Genomic DNA, 22,181 nt, shown 5'->3' on the forward strand with positions numbered 1-22,181 from the left:
CTGATGGACTATCCACAATCTGATGATTCCCAACTAATGCAGTATGTGGATGATTTACTATTATCAGGACCCAAGGAACAAGAAATGAGGAGAGAGACCATTAGACTCTTGAATTATCTGGGGAAAAAGGGTCTACGAGTGTCCAGAAACAAGTTACAGTTTGTTGAGAAAACTGTGATATATCTGGGACACCAGATAAGTAAAGGACAGAAACGGATTACCCCTGAACGAATTGCGGGAATCACTAGAATGCCTTTACCCCGTAATAAGAAGGAAATAAGACAATTCCTGGGACTCTTAGGATACTGTAGGTTATGGATAGAGGACTACTCAGTTTTGGTGAAGTTTATGTATGATAAACTGACAAATGAAAATGACTATCCATTGAAATGGACCCAGGAGGAGGAGGGATGGTTCGAGGACTTGAAACATCGCCTAACACGAGCCCCAGTGCTCACTCTGCCCTCTTTAAAATAGCCCTTCCAGCTATTTTTCACTCATAACCAAGGAACAGCTGTGGGAGTTTTAACACAAGAAAAAGGCGGTCAGCGACACCCAGTAGCTTTCCTTTCCAAAATGATGGACCCAGTGTCTCGCGGATGGCCGACGTGTATCCAGGGAGTAGCGGCTGCTGCTCTGTTGGTAGAGGAAGCACGTAAACTTACTTTTGGAGGAAAGATGACTGTGTACACCTCCCATTCTGTAAGTGTTTTATTAACACAAACTGCCCATCGATGGCTGACTGATTCTCGCATATTAAAGTATGAAACCATTTTAATGGTTGGAGAAGATTTACAGTTTGCAAAAATTAATAGCTGCAACCCAGCTCAATTTTTATACGGCAGTGAAACAGAGAAAGAGGTGGAGCATGACTGTGTCGAGTTGACAGATCTTCAGACCAAGACCCGAGAAGACCTTTGCGATACTCCGCTGGGAGAAGGATATGAATTCTACATTGACGGCTCCGCCAGATGTGTTGACGGAATGAGAAGAAATGGGTATGCTATAATAGAAGGAAATACTTGGAAAGTAGTAGAATCCACGAGACTACCCGGAAGCTGGTCAGCACAATCCTGTGAACTATATGCCTTGCAGAGAGCCCTCAGAATACTGGCAAAGAAAATTGGAACAATTTACACAGATTCCAAATACGCATACGGAGTAGTGCATACCTTTGGTAAGATCTGGAAGGAGCGTGGTCTAATTACATCAAGAGGAAAGGAATTGGCACACGAACAGATGATTACTCTGACTCTAGAAGCCTTAACATTACCCCAAGAAATAGCAGTGGTCTACATACCAAGCCATCAAAGGGGAGATAACCCGACAGCAATTGGAAACAGACTGGCTGATGAAGAAGCCAAAAGAGCAGCCATGCAACAAGAAGTCCGTTTGCTGACTTTAATCCCAATAAGGCAAGGCATAAAGACAGCTCCCATTTTCACTGCTAAAGAAGAAAAGAACATGGATCAGCTGGGCGCAAGCCAGTTACCTGATGGAACATGGAAAACACCAGATGGAAGAATTGTTCTAAATAAAGAAATAACTCGCAATATTTTAAAACACCTGCATCAACAGAGCCACTGGGGCACCCAAGCCTTATGTGACACAGTGCTTCGAGAATATGTGTGTAAGGGAATCTACACCTTGGCCCAACAAGAGGTGCAAAATTGTTACCTATGCACAAAAATTAATAAGAAGATAATGAGGACAGGGACCATGGGAGGTCAACCATTAGCCATACGCCCTTTTCAACGTATCCAGATCGACTTCACAGAGTTACCTCAAGTTCAAAGATGGAAATATCTGTTGGTGATAATAGATCACTTTACCCGATGGGTAGAAGCCTTCCCAACAATAAATACTACAGCCTCTACAGTAGCTCGCCTCCTCCTAGAGCAGATAATCCCCAGATATGGTATAATGGATTCTATAGACTCAGACAGGGGTCCACATTTTTCTTCAAAAATCCAGCAATTGATTTGTGATGCATTACAGGTCTCTTGGAAATTACATACCCCTTGGCATCCACAAAGCTCAGGGAAGGTCGAACGTATGAATGGAACACTAAAAATCCAATTGACAAAGTTAATGGTGGAAACTAAAATGCCTTGGATAAAGTGTCTGCCCCTAGCCTTATTAAGAATTCGTACTGCCCCACGAAAAGATGTAGGGCTGTCCCCTTATGAAATGATGTTTGGGCTTCCCATCTGGAGTACAGTTGAGGGGTGTCCCACCTTGGGGGAAGGGGATATATTTGTTAGGAACTATTTACAGGCACTGTCACGCTCTCTTACAGATTTACGAAAGAGAGGACTATTGGCACAAACACCGCCTCTAGACTTTTCTTTACACAAAGTGGAACCAGGAGACTGGATTCTTATCAAGACCTGGAAGACTGAAAAACTCCAGCCCCAGTGGGAAGGTCCATACCAAGTTCTCTTAACTACAGAAGCTGCAGCACGAACAAGAGAGAAGGGGTGGACACACGCATCCAGATTTAAGGGACCTGTAGAGGCGCCTCAGGACCCTGATACGAACTCAGATTGGACTTGTATTCCTGGAGAAAAACCTCTTACCTTACGATTTCGCAAAAAGACTTAATTCACAATGTTATTGTTATGTTCTTTGATTTTTCTTAGTTTGCCTATGTCTTTATCAGGTGTGAAATGTAAGAAATGCAGAGATACAGTGGTCCTGTTTCAGGACCACATTTGGGGAAGAAAGGAAGGTAATTTCATTTCCCATACCTCAGTTCCTGAGAAATGCTGGGCAGAAAATACCACCCAACATCCATATACCCCTTGTGTGGAAAAAGAAGGAAATAATATGAGTCATTATATACAGATTCCTAATACCACTCCTTTCCCTCTTAACGGTTGGAAAGGTGACTCAAGCCCACCATGCCCTGATGGACTCTGGTTTTGCATACACCAACGTACTGTTCCAATGAGAAGTTACACTCCACACTCGAAATTGCCTGTCCCTTTAAGACAGCCGGACTTAGTTCGAGTCCATCCAAATAACCATGTAAGTTTCGGTAATGTAATTGAGGAAGATAACCTTTTTGTAGATCTGGCAACTAAAATTGCAGGAACTTTTAATGTAACCAATTGTTGGGTCTGCGGGGGTCCACGGATGTCAGAACAATGGCCTTGGTGGGGAGAACCTCTCAATTCATTGACCATGATTTCCCGCATTTGGACAACTAACCGAACGAGATCAAGAGAAACCTGGTCTCTCTCTAATGTCCCCTCTGGTTTTTATTGTCTCTCACGAGCCGGCAAATACCCAGTAGGAGAAAGTCCCTGCAAGGCTGTATGGATTCGCATTTCGCCTGGTGTTTTCACTTGGTTTCCTAAACCTCAGACTTGGTTCTTATCCACTGTTTTTAAAACTAATTGCCTACCCCTGTCTAATAGCAGTATTCAGTTTTGGAATTGTACCACTTCCACCATCACAGGACCATGCCAATCAAATCCTGTTCTTAAAAGAGTTTGGGAAAGGGGGTATGGAGTATCCCCAAATGGATTATTCTGGGTATGTGGTAATAAAGCTTATACTCGTCTTCCCTCACAGTGGAGTGGAACTTGTTTCCTAGGAATAATCCGCCCAGAATTTTTCCTTCTACCCCACGATCACGGTCATAAATTAGGCGTGAAGGTCTTTGATACATTACATCGTGAACCCCGCTCTACCACGGTACATTTGGGAGAATGGAGAGATGATTGGCCTCCAGAGCGCATAATTCAATATTATGGTCCCGCTACATGGGCTCAAGATGGATCTTGGGGTTATCGTACTCCTATATATATGTTAAATCGCATAATTCGCTTACAAGCAGTGCTTGAAATTGTTACAAATCAAACAGCTATAGCCCTGCAATTACTTGCATCCCAGCAAGGTCAAATGCGCTCTGCTATATATCAGAACCGTCTAGCCCTAGACTATCTCCTAGCCACGGAAGGAGGTGTATGTGGCAAACTTAATTTGACTACTGCTGCTTACAGATTGATGATAATGGAAAAGCCGTTCGTAAAATCGCTGATAATATTCGTACATTGTCCCATGTACCGGTTCAAACCTGGCATCCTTTCCCACAATTTAATTGGATGGACAAATGGTTTGGAGGAACCTGGTGGCGTACCTTCTTGTGGGTCATCGGAGGTATTTTATTCCTCCTACTTATTTTGCCCTGTATTATTCCCTGTCTACGCAGCCTGGTGATTTCCATGGTCGAACAAGCTATGCAACCAGGGGGGATGGGAGACCCTGTAAGACTTTTATTTCAGCGTGAGATTAATGTATCATAAAACATTTCTCTTCCCTAGCTTAGAATCCCCATTCATATCTATACATATATTCAACACATTTTAAAGAGAGAAAGGGGTGGATTGTGATATAGAGAATTTAGGTTAAAAAGACTTAAGTTAAAATGTGATGATTAATCATAAACAGGGAAGCCAGAACGGACAGAGAGTTTACTAGCAGTCAAGGACAGAAGGAGCTGCTGAATATGTTTTTTTAAACCTATCTTTTCATGGTCATAGTGAGAGACATGCAGGAGACAAAGGATTGATAAGAAGTGTGAGAAACAGAATTCAGTGAATGTAGAGTTCACAGCGTACGTAACGAACGTGATAATTAATAATGCAGTTATACTTAGAATGTTTTTGTAATACTAACCAATTAAAACAGTATTAATAAGAAGGGGAAGGGCAAATAATAAAGGTATAAAAATCAATGCACTGTATGTATCGGGGCTTAACTGGTGAGAAACCAGTTGAGTCCAACTCTGCAGACTTGTAAATAAAGCTTGTCGTGTCATCAGTTTTAAAGAGACTCATGTGTGAGAAGTTTTATTTCTGACAATGGTGACAGGTAAAATAGATAGGGGAGAGCCAGTGGATGTGGTGTACCTGGACTTCCAAAAGGCCTTCGATAAGGTCCCACATAAATGACTGGCTTCCAAAATCAAGGCTCATGGGATTGGGGGCAAAGTATTGATGTGGTTTGAGAACTGGCTGGCAGGTAGAAGACAGAGAGTTGGGATAAATGGCTTGTTTTCTGAGTGGCAGGCGGTGACCAGTGGGGTGCCACAGGGATCTGTACTGGGACCCCAGCTGTTCACAATTTACATTAATGATCTGGATGAGGGGATTGGATGTAATATCTCCAAATTTGCAGACGACACTGAGCTAGGAGGGGTTGTGTGCACGGAAGAGGGGGTCAGGAAGCTCCAGTGTGATTTGGATAAATTGAGGGACTGGGCAGATCCATGGCAAATGCACTACAATGTGGATAAATGTGAGGTTATCCACTTTGGTAATACAAACCGGAGGGCAGATTACTATTTGAATGGCAATAGATTGGGAGATTGGGAAGTGCAGAGAGACCTAAGGGTTCTTATGCACCAGTCACTGAAGGCGAGCATGCAGGTACAGCAGGCGGTTAAAAAGGCAAATGGTATGTTGGCCTTCATATCAAGAGAGTTTGAGTATAGGAATAAGGATACCTTACTGCAGCTGTACAGGGCCTTGGTGAGACCCCACCTAGAGTATTGTGTGCAGTTTTGGTCACCTTATCTAAGGAAGGATGTTCTTGCAATGGAGGGAGTGCAGAGGCGATTCACCAGGCTGATACCTGGAATGGCAGGAATGACTTAGGAGGAAAGATTGCGCAAATTGGGATTGTACTCGCTGGAGTTTAGAAGATTGAGATGGGATCTCATAGAGACATATAAAATTCTGGCAGGACTGGGCAGAATGGATGCAGAAGGGATGTTTCCAATGGTGGGGAATCCAGAACCCGGGGCCATGGATCAAGGATAATAGTCAAACCATTTAGAGCCGAGATGAGGAGGAATTTCTTTACCCAGAGGGTGGTGAATCTGTGGAATTCATTGCCACAGAGGGCAGTAGAGGCAGGTTCACTGAATATATTTAAGAGGGAATTAGATATATTTCTTCAGTATAAGGGAATTAGGGGTTACGGAGAGAAGGCGGGGACGGAGTACTGAAATTTATGATCAGCCATGATCTCATTGAATGCGGAGCAGGCTCGAACGGCCAAATGACCTACTCCTGCTCCTATTTTCTATGTTTCTATGATACAATTGGTGGGGACAACCTTCTAGGGACAGGTTATAGTGGCACTGAGACTGGGTCCTCAGCTCAGAAGGGAAAGAGGGAAGAGAGGAGAGCAGTGGGATGGGGGATTTGATAGGAGGACAGATAGGAAGTTCTGTGGGAAAGATTGAGTATCTCAGATGGTCTGTTGCCTCCCTGGTGCCAGGGTCTAAGATATCTCAGATTGAGTTCTTCTGATTCTAAGGAGGGAGGGTGAGCTGCCAGATGTTGTGGTCCATGAATGGACCAATTTTCTAGGGTTCCATTATTTCAGACATGATAGAGGGAGAGGGATGAAAGTGGGAGGAGTGGTGTTGCACTGGACAGTCCAGAAGACTCAGCTTCAGAAGCCATTTGGGTGGAGCTATGGAACGGGAAAGGTGTGAACACACTAATAGGCTTATATTTTAATCTGCCCAATAGTTTGAGAGAATTGGAGGCACAAATCTGTCGGGAGCTGGCAGACCATTGTAAGAAACAAAGTTGTGGTAGTCGGAGATCTTAACTTTCCGCATATTGAATGGGACTCCCATACTGTAAAAGGACTGGGTGGCTTGGGAGTAGATGAACCAATGAGAGAGGATGCAATACTTGATGTCCTGTTAGGGAATCAGGCAGGTCAGGATTCAGAAGCCTGTATTGGTGAGCATTTTGAGTCCAGTGACCATAATATCATTTGGTTCAAGTTACTTATGGATAAGGATAGATCTGGTCCTCGATTTGAGGTTCTACATTGGAGAAAGGACAATTTTGTGGAAATGAGAAAGGATCTTGGAGGAGTCAATTGGAATAAGCTATTTTCTGGCAAGGATGCGTCCAACAAGTGGAAGGCATTCAAGGGGGAGATTTTGAGGTGCATTCCTACCAGGATTAAAGGGAAAGTTAACAGGCATAGGGAATCTTGGTTTTCAAGGGACATTGGTGATAGGATTAAAAGAGAGAGGTGTATAACTCGTTAAAAAAAAACAAGGAGGAAATGAGGTAGTCGCAGAGTATCGAAAATGTAAGGGAATACTAACAAATAAAATCAGGAAGGGAAAAATGGTCCCCGGGAGGATCAGAGTGGTCAACGATGTGTGGAGCCTCACTAAATGCGGGAGGAATTAAACAGTTTATTTTTACATCAGTATATCTTCAGGAAACTGACATCGTGCATATGGATGGAAGGGAAACGAATAGAAGTGACATGAAATGAATGGAGATTTAAGGAGGAGGAGGTGATTTCTGCCTGACAGCAAATGAAGGTAGACAGATCCCCTGGGCCAGATTGAATATTCTCTCGGACCTTGAGGGAGACAAGTGTTGAAATTGCAGGGGCCCTGACAAATGTTCTTGGCCACCAGAGAGGTGCTGGGGGAATTGGAGAGTGGCTCCTGTTGTCCACCTGTTTAAGAAAGGTAACTATAGGCCAGTGAGTCTGACGTCAGTAGTGGTTAAATTATTAGGAGTTCTGAGAGATAGGATGTTTAGGTATTTGGACAGACATAGACTGATTAAGGACCGTCAGTATGGCTTTGTGTGTGGTAGGTTGTGTTTAACGAGTCTTGTCGAGTTTTTGAGGAAGTAACCAAGAAGGTAGATGAAGGAAACATTGCACAATGGAGGTTAGTTCAGAAGGTTAAGACACTTAAGGTTAAGAATTGTTAGAATAGTAATGGATAAAATATGTCTTTAAAAGTGATGGATAGTATACTTCACAGAGTAACACTTCACAAAAGACGTCTCTTTTAAAATGCAAGAGCTTTGCTGAATCTGGACGTTGAGGCTCCGGTTAATTTTACAGAAGCAATGAAGATGCTGATCTATTGTGCACAGGCGATAAAGTCCAGGCTCCGAGATACTGATAAGATCTTTCGACGATTATGTTTGGAACCCTGGAAGAGGTCATGTGTTTTTTTACAAGCAGAGATAGGATAAACAAACAGGTGATTTCTTTTTGTGTGTGTGTGTGTGTGTGTGTGTGTGTGTGTGTGTGTGTGTGTGTGTGTGTGTGTGTGTGTGTGTGTGTGTGTGAGAGAGAGAGAGAGAGAGGTCAGTTCTACAGTAGCAGTTGAGGGTGTGACATGGAAAGCTGGCAGCTTGTTGAAAACCTCATTTTGAAGACTGGTTGTGAGTTCAGAGTTCAGCCTGTTCAAAACCCTTATGAGGAAATGGCTGGTTAGAGTTTCTCCTGAAATAAGGGAAATAAGAGGAACTCTGTGCTCACCTGGAAGAAGAGGTTATCATTTGGAAAACCCATGATGGGGGAAGTTTCTTTGGCAAGACATTGAAGTGACTGATTGGAGGAAATCAGTTTGTGCGTGTCCAATAAGCAACAAATATCTCTGAAACCAACAAGAACCTTCCTGAGCAATAACTATTTAACTTTAAGCACCAAAACCTGGTGAAGATTCATAAATGTTAAATTCTGTGCACAGTATGAGAATTGCCTGATAACGGTGAACTTGGAGAAGGGAAAAGTGAATGATTGGACAGTGAATCAGAGAACTTACTTGAACACAAACTCATTACCTACACGTGCACTTAGAATTAGAAGGGGATTAAGTTAAGTTAAGCTATTAGTAATAAGTTAAAATTTGATCGTCTTTTTATGCTTAAAGAAAATTAAAAGCAAATTTGCTGCACGACTTTGGTTGGGGGACTCACATGGGTTGCTGGAGACTGAATCTCGGGAACAAGATATTGGAACCTGGATTTAAGAGGGTGCTGAGGGCAAGAGGGGCTCCTAAATGGCCTCGGGTGCTGAAGGCTTCCTGATTGGATCAGGGGTTTGGATCTGGAGCTCGGGTTGTCGATTGATTGAGTCTGTGCAGCTGCAGAGGCTGCGGGAGGGCTGGAGGTGAATCCACGGACACTCAGTGACTCTAAAGGGACTCTCCTTTGCTTCTTCTCCTTGGGTGACACTAATGGCCACTTTTCACCTTATGGAAACTGATTTCATGTAATATTAGGTTCTGTAAATTACATGACAATAAAGGAATCTTAATAATTAAGTCAGGGTGGAAGGGGTTTGGCAGGAGCCAGCGAAGAATTGGTGGATCAGGGAAGGGTCATGGTTGCTGGAGAGAGGCCGTTGATTGGCCGGTGCCGGACAAGAGGTGAAATAAAATGGATGTCAAAGAAGGGTATTGGTTGAAGTCCAGCAGTGACAAATCTGAAGTTCAGCTCAAGATTCAGGACATGGGGCGCAGGTCGCAGCTAAATGCCTGGCATGTCCAAGCCTGTGACAGACTCTCCGCCCCTCCCTCCACCTTGCTCTTCCCCTCACCACACACTGGAGAAAGTTGCAATGTTATTACCGGGAGAGACCACTAAGTGGGCCTTGCACTGGGTCAGATGAATAAACAGAGTCTTCATGGGACCATAATTTCCATTTTTATAACGGAAGTGAGCTGGTTTACTGGACTCCACCAGACACAGGTAGGTGTGACTGTCTTCCACGCTCAGCTGGTTTATCTGGGTTGAGGCGTTTCCGTGTTCGGGGTCCCCGACGAGCTCATATCGAGTTACATTGCTTTCTGCCACCCACGATCCACCAGATCTCTGCCTGAATGTGACGATGTGCCGATAGGGATCCTTCACCATCCAGGTGACCGTGTGCAGGGTGAGGTCAGACAGAGGCCATTTGAACACACAGGGTAAGGTGACTGAATCTCCCTCAGTCCCACTCACCATTGAGCAATTCCCGTCAGGAGCTGAGGGACAGACACCAGAATATATTAGTCAACATTCCCCGTCTTCACGGTCAATTCCTGCCAAAATTTCCACCTTGTAAAATAATAGTCGTGAGGTTATAGAGCACAGAACAGGTCCTTCGACCTGACACCTTCAAACTGACCCAGCTGGTGTTCTGGGCCAATCCCATTTGCCTGCATTTGACCCATATCTTTCAGACCTTCTCATCTGTTTGCTGGACCAAATGTCTTTGGGATGTTGCATTTGAACCCATTTCTACAGGATCCTCTGGCAGCTCATTCCAGATACAAACAACTCTGTTTTTTAAATTGAGACATACAACACGCTTACAGGCCCTTTCAGCCCACGAGCCTGCGCTGCCCAATTGACCTACAACCCCCAGTACATTTTGAAGGGTTGGAGGAAACCAGAGCCCCAGAGGTAACCCGCACAGACATGGAGAGAACGGGAGCGTGGCAAGATGGCGTAGAAGAAAGACATGTATTCCACCTCTCCCCAGCTGGATCATTAAATACCCAGTTTTTTCATAGCATAAAAGTGGTTAAAAATAAGATTTACAGTTATTTAAATAACAGTGCTTTATGATGGCATCCAATGTGAAAAAAATTAAACCTCAGCTTCAGAAAAAACTACCATATAAAAGTGCGGAAGAATTGAGGCCTACCTGCATAACTGAATCCACGGAGTCATCACTGGGAGTCTCCAAGCCTCAGAGGACTCCAGCCCAATTGAGTCTGTCTCCGGCGCCGATAATGCATCCGCAAGATGGCGCCAGCACATTGGTGAGCTCGGCCGTTGCTGACCTGCATTCACGTGAAGCTGTGAGTGCAGGCGGCACGGCAAATAAGGGGACCCATGAACCCGTGACCTCGCTGGGCGGCCCAGTGGCGTGCAATGTAGCATCTGAGGGCACTTACGCGCGTCCGACGGCTTTGCCTGGCCTGCGTGGGGCATTGCAGGTCCGAGAGCTGCTGGAGAAAGTTGGGGCTGTGGGGGAGCCTGAACACTGGCGTCCTGAAGAGGTCGGGGTGCTGGCGTTTGGTGTCCAGACCCACAGCTGTTCAGTCAAAGGATCTATGATGACTGAGGAAGAAGAGGAACTTACCTTGTTGGAATTCGTCCAGGAGGAGGAGCTTGCAGTTAAAGAAAGTAGATCTCAAAAAATGGAAGTAGAATCTGGACTGGATTCAGTGTTCACTGTTTTGGAAGGGATAGCTTGTTAAATGCATAATATGTCAAAACAAATATCAACTCAAGTGAATCAAGGATTTATGGAGATAAAAATAAAAATGAATACCTTGTGTGATGAAATGTCAACTGTGAAACAGGAAATGACTGTTGTTAAAACTGATATTAATAAATGTATAAAATCAGTTGATACTGTGCAAGATAATTTAAAGAAAATTGAAACAGCTTTCTCTGAGTGTAGAACGTAATAGAGAAAAAATGGGAAAAGTGGAAGGTTCTTTTGTAGATTGGGGAATTCAGAAAAGAGATTTAATGAAGAAGATTGATTCTTTGGAAAATCAAAGTTGAAGGAATAATGTCCAGAGGATATGGAAGGCGTTGACCCTATAAAAAATTTTAAGCACTGGATCCCAGATGTGCTGAGTAAAGAGCTTTTCCCTGAAGGTTTGGAATTGGATAGGGCTCACAGAGCTCTGAGAAGAAGACCACTTCCAGGACAAACACTGAGAGCGGACTTGATTCGTTGTTTAAAGTATCAAGATCGAGGAATGATTTTACTTATGGGCAGTGCAGAACGCAAGGCAGAATCGATCTCCATTAATGGTTCAACACTTTAGAGTGTTTTTTTATGCTGATTTGAGTCAAGAGGTTATTAGAAGACAACGAGAAATCAATACAGCTAAAGATGTTTTGTGGCGAAAAGGCTACAAGTTTGCTTTTCATTATCTTGCAATTTTGAAGGTTTTCTATGGAAATTTTCAATCTCAATTTTTTTGAGAATGATCACGATGCCTTGGGTTTTGCTAATTCTTTGCCGGAATTGCAAATAAATGGGTGTTCTCCTCCATTATCTCCTAAGAGGAGAGTAAATGGGAATGGACATGGGAATGGAAAGGATAGAAAGAAAGAAGAGTTGACACAAAGTCTTCTTGATGTTGAAGATCCAGAGCAGTCGTTGGGCTTGGGCTGAATATATGGACTATATTCGATTGTGTCTGATTAGATAATAAATATGTATCTGGTTGGGGGGGGGGGTGGATGACACTGAAAACTTTGATAATCATCTGCCGCTAGTGGGTTCATCACACCCAGATTTTTAGGGTTTTACTACCTTTGGGTGGTTTGTTTTGGTTTATTTTTTGTTAATTTTAAATAAAATTTTGAGGGGGTTTTAATTTCATGGAAGAATTATAGAGGGGAGCATTATTTTATAGTATGTAAATATATTAGTGGTTAAAGAAGATGTCTAAATTGAATTTTGCAACTTTTAATGTTCAGGGGTTAAATAATCCAATTAAGAGAAAGAGAATATTGGCTTATATAAAAGAAATGAAAATTGATATTGCATTTGACTGAGAAAGGACATCTGAAATTGAAAAGAGATTGGGTTGGTCATGTTTTCTCTTCTTCATTTAATTCTAAGGCAAGAGCTGTAGCAATTTTGATTCATAAAAATTTACCCTTTGAATTGGAATCTTCAGAGGATATGCCGACAGAGTATTAAAAGTGAACTGTAAAATTTTTGCTGAATCTTTATGCCCCTAATGTAGATGATGAGAAGTTTATTTCAGAAGCTTTTTTATTGTTAACTCAAACTAATGAAAATGTTTTAGTTGGTGGTGATTTTAATTGTGTTCTCAACCCTTTACTGGTCAGAAATCCAAAAAATTGTAAAGAAATCAAAGATGGCAACACAAATTAATGCGTTAATGAAAGATTTAAATTTGGTGGATATTTGGAGAAAAGTTAATCCTACAGAGAAAGATTTCTCTTTTTATTCTTCAAGACATGATTCATTTTCTAGAATTGATTTATTTTTGGTATCAGCACATTTACAAGGTAGAGTATTATTAGTTGAATATAAAAGTAGAGTTATATCAGATCATTCATTATTACTTTTTTCCTGTGAAAGTTCGGAGATAGTACGTCCGTCATTTAGATGGAGGTTATTGAAAAAACCAAAGTTTGTTACTTTTGTTAAAGAGCAGATTTCTTTATTTTTGACTGAAAATGTTAATTCTGTGGATAGTCATTTTGTAATATAGGATGCTTTAAAAGCTTATTTAAGAGGGCAAATCATTAGTTATTCTATGAAAGTTAAGAAACAATATATGGCAGAAAGTTTAGATTTAGAAAATAAGATTGCTGAGTTAGAGAAGGATTTTCAGAAAGGTGTAACAGAAGATAAAAAAGTTGCATTAGCGAGGTTAAAATTATGTTATAATACTTTACAAACTTATCAGTTTGACCACTTAATTAATTGATCTAAACAATGTTATTATGAGTTGGGGGAAAGAGCTCACAAGGTAATTTATATTGCCTGGCAATTGAAAGCTGAACAGACATTTCGGACTATTAATGCTGTTAAAAAGAATTCAATAATAACTTATAAGCCTCAGGAAATTAATGACCAGTTTTATTTATTTTATCAAAAATTATATACTTCTGAGGGGAAACAGGATAATGGTTCTATTGATTCTTACATATCTAAATTAAAGTTACCGGTATTAGATGGGAATGATATTCAGGAACTGGAATCTCCATTTACGGATTTTAAAATTAAGGAAGCTATTCAGGAAATGCCTAATGGAAAGTCCCCAGGGGACTTTCCTGTGGAATTTTATAAACTTTTTTATGATGATTTTTCTAACAAATTTGGAGAAGTGTTGAATCAAGTTACTGAAGATCAGAACTTACTAGAATCATGTTCAAGTGCTTTAATAACTGTCATTCCAAAAAAGATAGAGTTCCATTAAAAGTGTCTTCATATAGACCTACCTCTTTATTAAATGTAGATTATAAAATTATAGTGAAAGTATTAACTAATAGACTTGCTAAATATTTGCCTAAATTGGTACACATTGATCAAACAGGTTTTATTAAGAATAGAAAAGCATCAGATAATATATTTTGATTAATTACTTTGGTCAACGCATATCGAAAGCAACCTAACTGTCCTATGGTGGTTGCATTAGATGCAGAAAAAGCTTTTGATAGGGTTGAGTGGGATTTTTTATTTAAAGTGTTAGAGAAATTTAAATTCGGTCCTTTTTTATTGGTTGGGTTAAGGCTTTATATACGAACCCAATTGCTAGGGTGGCAACAAATGGACAAATTTCTTCACCATTTAAATTGACTCGTTCAACTCGACAGGGCTGCCCATTGTCACCAGCCCTATTTGCATTGGTTATTGAACTGTTAGCTCAGGTTATTAGACAAAATTAAGAAATTAGAGGGATGAGGGTTAAGAATGAAGAATATAAAATTAATTTATTTGCGGATAATGTGTTGGTATATTTGATGGAACCGGAATGGTCATTGAAAGAATTGCAAGAGTGTTTGTTGAAATTTGGAGAATGATTGGGATATAAAGTTAATTGGGATAAAATTGAAATTTTACCAGTTGGAGTGGGAGATTATTCTGAATTTAAAACATTTACAAAATTAAGGTGGACAAGTAAAATTAAATATTTAGGTGTGTTTATGTATAAAAATTATCAATCATTATATCAATGAAATTATATACCTATATTAAGATGGATTAAAGCAGATTTAACTAAGTGGAAAGATCATCTATTAACTTTGATTGGTGGGGTTAATTGTATTAAAATGAATATTTTTTCTTGAATTCAATATTTATTTCAGTCACTACCTTGTTTACTTTCTAAGGGCTTTTTTAAAGATTTGAATAAAGCAGTGTGAGAGTTTTTATGGAAAGGTAAACTAGCTCAAATGGCGTGGCATAGACTTACATGGAAGTATATATTGGGCGGTCTACAATTACCACATTTTCAAAATTATTATGAAGCGGCCCAGTTGAAGTTTATTAGTAGATTGATGGATTTAGATCAGCCTCCTAGCTGGGCCAAAGTGGAGATGGCGTGTATTCCTAGGGTTGAAATATATGAATTTATATTTCGTTGGAATCTGATTTTGTTACAGCAATATGATATGCTGATATTGAAGCATTTGTTAAAGATTTAGTTAAAAAAATAGGGTGTTAAGGTCGAAAGATAAATTATCCATTTTAACTCCATTGTGTAACAATCAGCTTATTCCTTTTTCAATGTTTAATAATCATTTAAAGATTTGGGACTCAAAAGGTATAAAGATAATACAAGATTGTTTTGTAGAGGGGCAATTTCTTTCTTTTAATCAATCGAGAGAAAGATTAGATATACCTGTAAATTTCTTGTTTGTGTATTATCAACTTAGAGCTTTGATAAAAGATAATTATGGTAGAGAAATGATTTTACCTACTTTGTTGAGATTTGAATCTTTGATTTCCTTTATACATAAAAAGGGTTATATTTCAGTTATGTATAATTTGTTACAAGAGAGTATGGATAAAGCAGATTGGGAGAAATCGAAACTTAAATGGGAGAGTGATTTATTATTTATTTTTCCCGAAGATGATTGGGCGAATATGTGTCAGGACAATGTAATTAAATTGACTAATGTGCGACATGGAATGGTTAATTATAAATTTTTATATAAATTATATTTTACCCTGGAAAAGTTAAAAAAATATGGGTTTAGTAATTCAGATTCTTGTTTTAGATATGGTTCATGTATTGGTACTTTTTTTACATGCTGTATGGAATTGTGTTAAAGTTCAATAATTTTGGCAAGGAATTAAAGTAGTTTTGGAGAAATTATATAATTTTATATTACTGTTAGATCCAACGATTTTCTTGTTGGAAAATTTGTATTCGTTAAGGGGAATGGGATTGGATAAAATTCAAATTGCCTTTGTACATTTGGTGTTATCAGTAGCTCGTAAATGTGTTGCTAGTACCTGGAAAGATGATACTGAGATTAATATAGCACGTTGGCATAATGAATTGAAAGTATGTGTGGTTATGGATAAAATTATGTATAATTTACATGTTAATTATTCTTTCTTTGTTATTAAGTGGTCTCCGTATTTGAAATATACTTTGAAATGTTTTAACATTTACAATAATCTTTTAATATATATAATCTATATTTTTTTTGCTCCCCTTAAGGGAGTTGGCTGTAGGGGTGGGAGGGTGGAATGGATGTTAATGAAAAAATTTCTTTGATTATTTCTACTGTATGCTATGTTTTTGTTATCTTTTAAATAAAATTTGCAAAAAACTAAGACATGGAGAGAACATGCAAACTCCTGACAGACAGGGAGGGTTTTAAACCCCAGTCCCAATTGCTGATGTTGTAACCACAACGCCAACCTTGGAGCCCATCTCTGTGTGAAAAGATGGCCATCAGGTCCCTCTTGTGTCTTTCCCTTCTTACCTCCAACTAAGGCCCTCTGGGTTCAGGATCGTCTACACTGGGGACAATTCTGTGAGCATTCACTTCATCCAGGTCCCTCATCATCCTCTGCTCCAGGGAATAAACACCCTGACTATCCAAAGTCCCGTTTTACTCAACCTTTCCAGTCCTGGCAACATCCTGGTCAATCTCCTCTTCTTCCTTTCCGATGTATTGAACAAACATAGAACATTCCATCACTGTACAAGCCCTTCAGCACACGATGTTGTGCCGACCATATAAACCTACTCAACAATCTAAGCTTTCCCTCCCTCACACACACAACCCTCAATTTTTCTTGCATCCCTGAGTCTAAGAGTCTTTTAAATGTCCCTATTATACCCACCTCCACCACCACCCCTGGCAAGGTGTTCCAGGCACCCACTGTAATGCGACTGATTACACTCAGAGATTTGAGAGGAGCACAGACACACTTTTAATAGCTTACAATCAATGGCCGGTAGATACAATAGTCCCTGGGTGAATCTGAGGTAAGGTGGGAAATCCAGGGCTTATATTGGGGGGGGGTGGAGTGAGGGTAGAGCCAAGGGAGGAGCCAGGCATCTGAACTCCACACAGTCAGTGAATTCCAGTTCACTGCACCCACCAGTCTCTGTATAAAAACAGACTTACCCCTGACGTTTCCCCTAAACTTCCCTCCCCTCACCTTGTACACATGTCCTCTGGTGTTTGCTGATCATGCCCTGGAGAACAGGTGCTGGCTGTTCACCTAATCTTGTCTAATCTATGTCTCTCCTAATCTTGTCAACCTTGGTCAAGTCTCCTCTCATCCTTCTTTGCATCAAAGAGAAAAGTCCCAGCTCTGCTAAACTTGCCTCATAAGACTTGTTTTTCCACTCCAGGCTACATCCTGGTCAATCTCCTCTCCATAGCTTCCACATCCTTCCTGTAATGCAGTGACCAGAACTGAACACAATATTCGATGTGTGGTCTAACCGGATATTTATCGAGCTGTGACATTACCTCATGACTCCTGAGCTCAATCCCCAACTAATAAAGGCCAATGTACCACAGGCCTTCTGAACTACCCCATCACCTGCGGCTGGTTTCTGAAGGACCAGATCCTGTCCAACTGCCGATGATACTCCTCGCTCAAGGAATGTGCATGAAGGGAACCCTGATGTGACCTGAGAGGGAAAATGGATCCTCATCTCAGAAAAAACTCAGCAGGTCACTGAGCATCGACAGGAAGTAAAAGGAAGCCATTGTTTTGGGCCTGAGCCACTTGGATATAATAGTGGGGGGAGGAGAGGAGGGAGGAAGGAGCATGGGGAGGGGCACAGTCCCACAGGCAAGAGGTTAAAGGTGGGTGGGCAGCATGTGTTGGCGTAACGGTTAGCACAACGCTGTTACAATGCCAGTGATCTGGATCAGGGTTCGAATCCTACGTTGTTTGTAAGGAGTTTGCATGTTCTCCCCACATCATCATTGGATTTCCCCGGGGTCTCTAGTTTCCTCCCACCATTCAAAACTGTACTGGGAGTGTAGGTTAATTGGGTTTAAATTGGGCGGCATGGAGACGTGGGCCGAAAGGGCCAGTTACCACACTGTACGTCTAAATTTAATTAAAAATTAAATTAAGGGAAAAATGCTGAGAAGTGATAAGAGGAGGGGATTCCTCTCTGAATGTAGAAGGAAGGGGGGTTCCCTCTCTAAATGGAGAGGGCAGTGGGGTGGGGAGCTAAGGAAAGGAGACAGAGGGACGGGGAAAGAGAAAGAGAGACAGGGGTGGGTGGGTGTTAACGGAAATTGGAGAAGTCGGCATTAACGCCGTCTGATTGGAGGGGGCTCTAATGGAATATGTGGGGTTGTTCCTCCAATTTGCGGGTAGCCTCGGTCTGGCAGTGCACGAGGCCAGGGACAGACATGTCAGTGCGGGAGTGGGGAGGGGAATTGAAATGATTTGTCACTGGGAGCTCCTTGCTGTGGTAGTGAAGGTGCTCAACGGTCTTCATCCAGTCTCCCTGATGTAGAGGAGACCACAGCGGGAGCACCAGATGCAGTAGATGACCCCTGCAGATTCGCAAGTGAAGTGTTGCTTCATTGGGAAGGACTGTTTGTGGCCCCGAATGTTGGGGGTCTCAACTCAGCCATGTGCAGACTTAGGTTGTGAATGACCACGAAGAATTATCCTGCTTTATTCCACTTGTAAGTTATGAAAACAATATGATTAGTTGGGGGAGGAGTGAAGATTGTGACTCACTGCAGCAGGTGGGCTCTTTGCTCACCTCTCACTTTCAGGTTCGTTGTAACCAAAGTAATAAAATTAATGATGTTGAGCTCCATGCGGCACCAATACTGAGCTTCGTCCTCCCGGCTCAGACGATCCACCATGACCGAGGCGTCTCTCTGGCTCAGGTTCCCCACGAACGTGAAACGACCCCCTCCGACCTCCTGTGTTGCCCGATCACATCGGGAGGATCCAAGGCTGGGATATGTACAGTTAAACACAACTTGACGAGTTGATTTAACTCCTGGTTTAATCTTGTACCACATGATGGTACCAGTGAGGGTCTCCTCCGTGGGTGGGTGGGTGAAACGACACGGCAACATGGCAGAGGCCCCTTCCACGGCTGACACCACATCAGCACCAGACATTGTCCAACCGTAGTAGGAATAATCTGCAGGGAGAGAGGGGAGGGGGGATCAGTATTGGAAGAGGAGAAAACACTGGGAATTTCAGGATGCGAATCTGCTCATTACACATCATCAGTTGCTACTGGGTCTGGTTGAGACATAAACACAGTTGAAAAGGGTGTTACAGGCTCCAATGAGCATCATTCCAGTTGATCAATCTACCTTATAGACACATGATACTGTGTGATAGGTAAACGTTGACCCCCCCCCCACCCCACCTGATTTGGCCTCGACCACCTGCCCATCCGGGCTCCCGACCTCCTACCATCCAAGCCCCTGACACCATGACCGAGGATGATTGCCCAGGCGTCCCAACCACCGAAGCTCCTGATGCCATTACCGTGGACCCTCACCCAGCTGTCTGCCCACCTGAGCTTTTGATGCCCCAGCTGCTGACATTCTCCCCGAGTGCCCACACTTTCAAAGGCCTGACACCCCAACTGCAGACCCTCGCCCAGGCCGCCTGCCCACCCAAGCTCCTGACACCCCGAACACAGGCTAACTACCCTGTCCCGGCCATCTGAGCTCCCACAACTAGGTCTCTGCTGCCAGGGACTTGATAACTTGAGCTAAACAGTGCCCCCCAAACTGGTTTTCCCATTAAAGACTTTCGGTCCCCCACCCCTGCTGTGGAATGTCCCAAGGTCTGAACTGTATCATTAAAAGAAATGAGACAACATGAGGCAAGGGAGGTCACTAGGAAACACCTACTGTACCCCTGGATGGGGACTGACTGCAGGAGGCCTTGAACGACATTGTTGCCTACCACAGTCAAGGATGTATGACCCACGTAAAGGTCAACAAACCCAAATTTGATTTGAAAATTTGTACCAAAAATGTGGACCGTTACACAAGTATATACAGTAATTTTATTTTATTCTTGCACGACCTGCTGAGCTATGTCAATGGATACCATGTAAATAAAAGCTTTTCACTGAATCTGGGAACATTGGAGATATTAATTTAATGCGCTGTAGCCAAGAGCCTTCCCCATAACCAGGGAGGACCAAGGCAGGAAGCCTGAAGACGAACACCCAGTGGTACAGAAATAGCTTCTTCCCCTCCACCATCAGATTTCTGAACGGACAAAGATCCACAGACACGGCCTCACTTTCTCCTCTTGTCCACTAATTTATTTATTGTTTAAATTTAATTTGTAGCAATATGTGCAACTAATGCTGCCCCAATACAACAAATTTCTTCACATTCATGACATTATAGCATGACCAAAACAGGGCCACCCTCCTCACCCCAGTTTTCCAGTCAAGGCCTTTTCCCCACCATGGAATTACCCAAAGTCCAAACTGCAACATTAATAGAGACGATACAGAAAAAGACCTACTGTAACCCTGGACAGAGATCGTCAGCAGGACCCCGCAGAGACAGACCCAATGAGAACTCATCACCAACGTTTCAGTGTCGACTTCTCTCAGCAAAATACTTCTTATTTTCCCACTGTCAAAAATAGATGTGGCTGCAAATGTTACTTCACTTCCTGCAACCGTGTCAGCAGAAAGTAATTTCACTCTGAGAAGGGTCAGGCAGTAACCATTGGAGTTAGGATTTATTCCCCAGAGGCTGGTGGAGAAACTCTCCTCGCTGGGACCCAACATCCCTCCATGTAACTGGATCCTGCACTTCCTAATGGAAAGACCATGATCTGTCCGGGTCAGTAACAGAATATCCAGCACTGTCACACTGAGCACTGGCGCACCTCAGGGCTACGGGCTCAACCCACTCCTGTTCACGCTACTGGCTCATGACTGCATCACCAGATCCAGCTCCAACAGTGTCAAAAAGTTTGGAGATGACTCGACAGTCGTCGGCCTCATCAGCAACAACGACGAGTCGCACTTCAGAGAAGAGGCGGAAAATCTCGTGACGCGGTGCGAGAGGAACAACCTGAGTCTCAACATGAACAAGATGAAGGAGATGATTGTTTACTTCAGGAGGACCAGGAACAACCACCCTCCACTACACATCAATAACTCTGTAGTGGAGAGAGTGGAGACACCAAGTTCCTTGGAGTTCACTTAACTAGTGACCTATCATGGACACTCAACATCTTCTCGTGTATTCAGGAAGGAAGACTGAAGTGGGCAAGGCTACTGGCCACCATCTATAGGAGCTCTATCGAGGGCATCCTGGCCAGATTTATCACAATATGGGGTACGGATGTTGCAGAGAAATGGATTGGAGGTTAATCCACAGGATCGTAAGAGGATCACTGGAGTCTCCTTACCCCCGCCACCAGCAGCACCCATTGATGTGATCTACCAAAATTGTTGTATAAAGAGGGTGCACAAAATCACTGAGGACCCCTTCCACCCTGCACACAACATCTTCCAGCTACTCCCATCAGGGAAAAGATACAGGAGGATCAGAGCCAGTGCCACCAGGCTGAGGAGCAGCTTCTTCCAACGGGCAGAGAGAATGCTGAATGACCAAAGGAACTGGTCACATTAACCATCCAAGTCTCTCATTTATACACAACAATATTTATCAAGGAAATACTTGTCATGCATATGTATCGTTTGTCTGTAGGTGTGTTGCGTCTGGTTGTGTGTCTGTGTGCCTTGCATCGAGGACCGGAGAACACTGTTTAGTTGGGTTCTACTTGTACAATCAGACAACAATAAACTTGACTTGACGAGACTTATCTTTGCCATATAAAGGAAACTCATTGACCAGCTGAGTTTCTCCAGCATCGGGTTTTTACTTCAACTGCGGTGTCTGCACTTTTGTGTTTTCCCTCTGATTGAGTTTGTGGTTGAGGAGTCTGATGGTGGAGGGGGAGCAGCTGTTCCTGAACCTGGTGGAGCGGGACTTGTGGCACCGAGACCTCTCTCCTGATGGCAGCAGAGAGAACAGAGCATGTGCTGGGTGGTGTGGACCCTCGATGACTGCTGCTCCTCTCTGACGGAAGCGTTCCCTGTAGATTTTGAAGTGGGTGGGGAGTGTTTGGCCTGTGACGTGCTGGGTCCAAGATCTTTTACGGGGCTTTCCACTCAGAGTTCTTGGTGTCCCAATACCAGACCATGATCCGACTTCCAAAAAAGCATCACGGTGCACTTTAGCGGATCCACCTGTCAAATCTCCACCCGACTTTCCAATTGTTTTACCTCCTGATGTCTCCTTCAACAGCCTTTCATGGAAAAGTTGTTGAACCAGAGACAATGGTTGGGGTAGCGGTTAGCGTAATGCTGTTACAGCACC

The 22,181-nt window shown here is 42.6% G+C and overlaps 1 protein-coding gene across 14 annotated transcripts in view; it reads right to left on the reverse strand.

Moving 5' to 3' along the window:
* Positions 1 to 20,410, reverse strand: part of LOC138765441 (uncharacterized) — an 84,409-nt gene extending 63,999 nt beyond the window's left edge. For all 14 annotated transcript variants that reach the window (XM_069942522.1, XM_069942506.1, XM_069942490.1 and 11 more), the window contains exons 1-3: positions 20,308 to 20,410; positions 18,557 to 18,949; positions 9,428 to 9,823 (exon numbers count right to left, since the gene is read on the reverse strand). In XM_069942522.1, coding sequence (XP_069798623.1) covers positions 9,428 to 9,823; positions 18,557 to 18,949; positions 20,308 to 20,368 — 850 coding nt within the window. In that variant the 5' untranslated portion in view covers positions 20,369 to 20,410. The remainder of the gene's footprint in view (positions 1 to 9,427; positions 9,824 to 18,556; positions 18,950 to 20,307) is intronic.
* Between the last annotated feature and the right edge of the window lie 1,771 nt (positions 20,411 to 22,181).

The sequence above is a fragment of the Narcine bancroftii genome, chromosome 1 (assembly GCF_036971445.1).
Source record: "Narcine bancroftii isolate sNarBan1 chromosome 1, sNarBan1.hap1, whole genome shotgun sequence".
NCBI lineage: Eukaryota > Metazoa > Chordata > Chondrichthyes > Torpediniformes > Narcinidae > Narcine > Narcine bancroftii.